Raw genomic sequence first — 6,593 nt, forward strand, 5'->3', positions numbered from 1 at the left:
TGTATTTATGATAATGTGTGTATATTCTTTTAAGAGTTGATTGTGATTGTCTTTTGATTCAGCATGATAATAGTGCAAATAAATGGATGATATCCAAATACAATATTCTTATTTATTTTATTTTTAAAAAATATTTGTTTGGCTGGGCCAGGTCTTAGTTGTGTCATGCAGGATCTTCAATATTCATTGGGGCATGTGGGATCTAGTTCCCTGACCAGGGATTAAACCCCTGCTCCTGCCTTAGAAATGTGGAGTCTTAGCTACTGGACCACCAGGGGAATCTCAGTATTCTTATTTTATTCAGGCATGTATGGAGGAGGGAGAAAAGTCTTGAAGAAATAATATGTGCTGTGGTGTATGGGTATATATTTAACAACCAGCTTTCAGGTGGGGCAGACAGAAGTTCCCTGCAACACCTACCGATTTCTACGGCATAAATACTCCCAACATTATTCATTTCAAGCTATTAATGTGGCATCACTGAATGCAGAGTTAAGAAGAGATGCACAGTAGCATACCATTATGTAGTATTTCCATGATACAGATACAACAGATAAAAATAATTGCAAGAATATAGATAACATTAAAATGTAGTGAAGTGCTAGCAAGTGATAAGTTTTGTATATGCATTTTTTATAAGTCTGGAAGGAGAGTCACCAATATAATAATATTGATCATGTCTGGTTGGAAAGTTCATGAATCATATTTACTTCATTCTTTACACCTTTATATGTTGTTGCAACATATTTTACAATAAATGTATGTTATCTTTATAATCAAAAAATTTTCAAGGCTTTTTTTTATTTCTTAAATGCTAAAATCCAGGAAAGAAAAAAATCAAGGAACATAATTTTTTAAAACAAGTCTCAGACTTCCTTGGTGATCCAGTGGCTAAGACTCCGAGTTCCCAATCCAAGGGGCCCAGGTTTGATTCCTGGTCAGGGAACTAGGTCCCACATGTCAGAACTAAAGAGTTAGCATGCTACAGTGAAGGTAGAAGATCCTGCATGCCGCAACTAAGACCTAGCACAGCCAAATAAGTAAATAAACAAACAAAAATATTTATTTAAAAAAGTCTCACTGGAACAAAGCACTTCCCCATGAAGGAGTCTGATTTCACTAGAATGTAACTAAATATAATAGTGAGTAAAGTTTGAATCAATTAAATCATATCTTTATACAGTCATGTTATAAGGAAATGAGCACTCAGTGTTGCTAAGACCTTTCAAAATATAAATATGTAACATCTGAATTTGAGATCCCAGGCCATCTGATGCTCTCCCTTTACAAGTAAGGAAACTGAGTCCTAAGACTGGTGGGTATTTTCCAAAGTAAGCACTACAAAGCTGATTATTAATAAAGAAACTCAGCACTTCTCCATTTATAAGTGGTTTCTTTTTTTTTTTTATAAGTGGTTTCTATAACTTGTGAATAAAAGTATATATTCCTCACTTGTCATTATCTAATGAGAAGAGACAACCTCATTCGGTGGGTAGGGAGGTGGCAGTATTCATTCAACTGGTTAACTGCTAAAGCCCTGACTTTAATCTTTGCATAGATACCAGCTTATGATTCTCCAGAGTTTTATATTTCTTCAAACACTTCCACATAAGAACCCTGTAAGACAAGTAAGAAAAGGACTATACCCATTTTACAGGCACAAAAACTGAGGCTAGAGCAGGCAAGTGGCTAGCCCAATGCTAGTGAAAGCCTGATCTCCGGTCCCACTCGGGTGCTGTCTGAGAGATGGTCTCCTTTTTGAGGCCTCTCAGAGGCAGTCATTGGGTAAATCTTCTCTGAAGTTCACTTTTCCCCCTTTCCTGCCTTATCCTCCTAACAAGTGCTTTCTTCCATGGGCTCCTATCTCAATTTACACTTGAGGATATTAATTTTAGGTCACCTAGAGTGTCTCTTTAGTTTTTATTTTATTAGTTCCAGAGTGAAAGATAGTCCCAGGCATCATTAGGCATGGAAATATTCCGTTCTTCTTTATTTGACATGAAGGCTAAACCCTAGAATGTTATTTTCCCTTGAAACTTGCAGTAATTAGAAAGCCAAAAACTATAAACACTTGGTGTGACACATTTCTAGACAATGTTGATTTGCTAAAAGGAACTAACATTGAGGCCAAAGGAGACAGACTCACTCAGGAAATACAAACCATATATAACAACAGATCCTGGGGAATCAAAGCAGATCAGATGCTCCTAGACTTTGTTCGGGTAAGGGAGGGAGTGTGTTCTCCTATAAGAGTACCATATCCAGGACTTTCCTGGCTACAGTGTTGGTCCAGCCAATACTCTGTGCTTCCACTGTAGGGAGTGCGGGTTTGATCCCTGGTCAGAGAACTAAGACCCCACATGCCTTGCAGTACAACTTAAAAAAGAAAAGGAGTGCTATATCCTCTGCAAAAGCTGAAGAAGGCATCACAGGGTGTAGTGAAAACTAAGTTAGTTAGTGGGCAAAAAGCTACTTTGTAAACTAAAAATCACTCTAAAAATATGTGGCATACATTTAAGATATCTTGCTAATTTTTGATGCTTGCTGCTCTGGGTGAAGGGAGTGGGGTGGTGTGTTTAAAATGGACAGGGTCAGACATAGTAATAGGCAGGTGGCCAGGTTTCTCCAGGCTGAGCAGGCTAGAGCGCTCAAGAGTGCATACTAATTGCTGCACCTCTGCCGAGACTGGCGGCTAGATGACTCCTCTCCAGAAAACACAGTGTGCTTTCCACGTCAAAGGCTCTCTCCTAACCAGGCTTTCAGTTGCATGCAAAACTAAGCTGACACCGGAATGTATTGACTGTTGCCATTGTGAAGGTGACCTACTGACAACATTGCTTCAGTAGAATACGTAGGCTACAAAAGGGAGAGTAGTTTCCCTGGAACTAGAAATGTCCTGCCAGCAAGTAGATGATTCTTCATGACTCTGGAATGACAAACTGTGGAAGATAAGAAATGAATGTACAGGAAAAGAGTAGTTGTGTTTCCAGCTGAGGATTTGAGGGAGAATAAAAAACCCACAGAGGGAAGCAGACTTTGCCTTCTTGTGAATAATATTTAAGATGAGGGTCAGATTTTCAACCTAACATAGAGAATTTTCTTAAGTTTCTTAACATAGAGAAAACACTTTAGAGGAAAAAGGATGGGTCAAAAACATGGATCAGAAGGTCATTTCTGGTGACATTTGTGTAGGGCCTAGAAGCAATTGTTATTTGGTAGTCAAATCCAAAAGAAGTAAGGAGACAGTTAAGAAAGCCACATTAACTTGGGAGACTTTGATTCCCTTATAAATGTTTCAGCTTTGATAGTAGAAGGGATCTACTTTTGAAGTTCCAAAAAATGTTGTTGCTATAGGAACAGGTAAGCAGATTAGACTTGAAAGACCAGTTTAGGAACAAAGAATTTAATAGTCAGGGCTAAAGCAATTAACCAAGAAAGCAATTTTAAGTAAATATCTTTTGGGTTTGTTACTTATATATTTACTCCAGGAAAATAAAAATGCTACTGTAGAATGAGAACTTCACATTTTAACATTTTAATTACACCATTACTGGCATAAAAGACTATGCTTACACAATTAGCAGAACGGCCTTATTAACAGAAGTACACATTTCTAACTCTCTCTTGATTAGATTGTAATTGAGAAATACAGCTTTAATTTCAGCAAGAGCATAAGAATCATCTTTGATTTTCCTACAGTTTCTCAGATGGGAACATATCTAAAATAAAAGAGACCGTGAACTCCAGAAAATTTTCTGTAACCAATCTGTATGAAGCGAACAACAAGTAAAATTCTAGAAATAAAGAGACACGTACGTAGGCTGATAATTGTTAATATTTTTATGTGTTTTCTGCCCAGACATCTTTGTGAACACAGATATGTGAGCAGAGAAGGAGGTCAGGACCCCATTGCCCTCTTACCTCACTGAAGATGTGCTAGTTCTTCCTATCAGGAAATACGCTGCTCCCAACATCAGGGATTTGCTGAAATTAGTAGGTTTTGACCAGAACTGGCTATACTGATGAGACTCGAAACAAATCATAAAGTGGCATTGTACTTCTCTCCCTTTCAATTCTACTTCAAAACATTCTTGATAAAGTGAATACAATATTTTTAAGCCTACCAGATTTCTGGTGTCAGAGGTTACATTCATGGGAAAGGAAGGTTTCTTGTACGTTGTCGTTTCTCACATAGTGCCAGAATCAAACCACAGAGAAGTGTGTGTATGAGCATGTGTTTGTGTGTAAGTGTGTATAAGCATGTCAGTGTGTGAGTACGTGTGTGTGTGTGTGTGTGTGTGTGTGTGTGTGTGTGTGTGTGTGTGAGTGAGTGTTGGCAGCTGGGCAGTGGAAATGGAAAGAGGCGGAATGTGGCTGGAATCTTACCATCTCATTTTCTTCGCCTTCATTGAGCAAAGCATGCTGGCCCTTCTCAAAGTGGTCCCCCATGGAAAAGCGATTCCACTCCTCCCTGACCTTCCGGAACAGATGCGTCCAGGTTGTGTTTGAACTCGCCTGGCCACCGCCGCTCTCCCTCTGCAGCTGACTGAAAGAGTTAATGCATTAACAATCCTCCAGGTTAAAACTCGCTCTGGAGCACACACCTTCTCTCAGCAAATGACAGTACTTAGCAAACTGAACTCCTCCCACGAGCCACCCTCTGCTTGGAGGAATTTCTGCTGGCTCCTGGCTAACTGCATTCTCTCTAAGCCGCTGTCCCAAAGGAGACTGCTCCCATGCTGGTCTTTTTGTGCCCAACTTACAGGGAAAGAACTCATTGCCTGCACAGTGCCTGCCAGCCCAAGACATCTGACTGAAAATCCGGTGGGACAATACAGAGTTGGCAGGACCTCTCCGAGGAGTGGGGAACAGGCACAAGGACTCCCAGATTCCTTCACAAATGCTAAGGAACTGTGTGGGAGCGAAGCTAACAGAGCTGCAGATTTTATTTGATTCATGAAAGCCCTAATCCATCGACTTTTAATAGGATCTTCATTCATTTTGCTTACAAAAGGTAAAAATTGTGACTAATCCTCTTCAAAAGGTATTTGAAATCACATTTCTCTGTGTGTGTAAAAAAATATTCCACTCAATGTGTATGTGGAATTAAGTTTACTTTTTTGAGAAACTTGCAGGAAAAAAAAAGTTGTAATCAAACTATTCCATGTAGTCTCCTCTCACTAAAATACTGGTGGTTGAACTCATAAGGAGTCTAGACTCATTTTTAAATTTTTTTCACACATTTATTCAACACACATTATTTGAGCACAGAGACTACATATATAAATCAAGTCATATTTGCTACCCTCCAACTGATGCAAGGATTCAAATACACAAACAAATGTGGTAAAAGGTGTTTAGTTATTTTGAGAGCTGGCCTAGAAGTCTAAGATAACTGTCAGAAGTCCCAGTACTGTGGAAGGAACACACATTCATGTCTGCTCTGAAAGAGAAAAAAAAAAGTAATCTAGCTGCTCATCTGTGCTAGCCTCAGTGTAAGCATTTAACCTGCAGGAGCTGGCTCTTCTCAACCAATAACTGGAGGAATTGAATGGGGGCTTGGGGAAGCATGTTGTACAGCTCTGATCAAGGACTGTTATCATAACTAAGCTAGACATCCAATTAACAGCAGTCACTAGAGCACAGTGTTTAAGGGCAAGTGCTCTGACTTTGGAGGTTCAGTCACTAAGTTATGATTCTTTGTGACCCCATGAACTGCAGCACACCAGGTTTCCCTGTCCTTCACTATCTCCCAGAGTTTGCTCAAACTCATGTCCATTGAGTTGGTGATGATGCCATCCAACCATCTCATTCTCTGTCACCCTCTTCAGAGGGCCTGGGTTCAAATTTGGCCTTTCCTAGTTATACCACCTGGGGATAACAAGTTTCATAAGCTCCAGAAGCCTCTATCTGCTCCCATGTAGAATAAAAAATGATAGCAATAGAACTTATCTCCTGTGTGAGGGGTAGTGCCTGGGAAACAGTGTGTATTCAATAAAGGAGAGTTATTTTTACCTTCAATGTGTCCACCCACTCTCCTTCAAGCTACCCACAAATGTTGGCATTGATATCACCAACCTGATATGAAAAATCCTAGCAAGTCAAAGACTAAAGTATATGTGTGTGTGTGTGTGTGTGTGTGTGTGTGTGTGTGTGTGTATAAAACATTGGACAAATGGTAAAGTATCACTATGATAAGCATTAAAAAATAGCCTATTATAATATTAATTATTATATTTATACATACATGCAGCTCTCTGAATTTATAAAAATTATTAGTGCAACTTAACCACATAAATAAAACATTTTATCACAAAATCAAAATATGAGGAGTATGAGATTTCTTTTTAGGAGGATGAAATCTTCTGGAATTAGATAGTGGTTATGGCAGCAAAACTTTGTGAAAATACTAAACTCACTAAATTGTACGCTTTTTAAAGGGTAGACTTTATAAATGTGAATTGTATCTCAACAACAAAAAATTATATTTCAAAAAAGGGTAAGTGAATATTTTAGAGCTCTAGCAAGAGTCATGTAAATATTTAAGAGACTTCAAACTTTATCTCAACTTATGAGGATTGAGGAATGTTTGT

The 6,593-nt window shown here is 38.7% G+C and overlaps 1 protein-coding gene across 1 annotated transcript in view; it reads right to left on the bottom strand.

The window, feature by feature from the left end:
- ATP13A4 (ATPase 13A4) overlaps positions 1–4,637 on the bottom strand; it is a 107,048-nt gene extending 102,411 nt beyond the window's left edge. The window contains exon 1 of the mRNA XM_081537600.1: positions 4,387–4,637. Coding sequence (XP_081393726.1) covers positions 4,387–4,449 — 63 coding nt within the window. The 5' untranslated portion in view covers positions 4,450–4,637. The remainder of the gene's footprint in view (positions 1–4,386) is intronic.
- Positions 4,638–6,593: the final 1,956 nt, after the last annotated feature.

The sequence above is a fragment of the Giraffa tippelskirchi genome, chromosome 2, assembly GCF_054371585.1.
Source record: "Giraffa tippelskirchi isolate mGirTip1 chromosome 2, T2T-mGirTip1v1.2.pri, whole genome shotgun sequence".
Taxonomy (NCBI): Eukaryota; Metazoa; Chordata; class Mammalia; order Artiodactyla; family Giraffidae; genus Giraffa; species Giraffa tippelskirchi.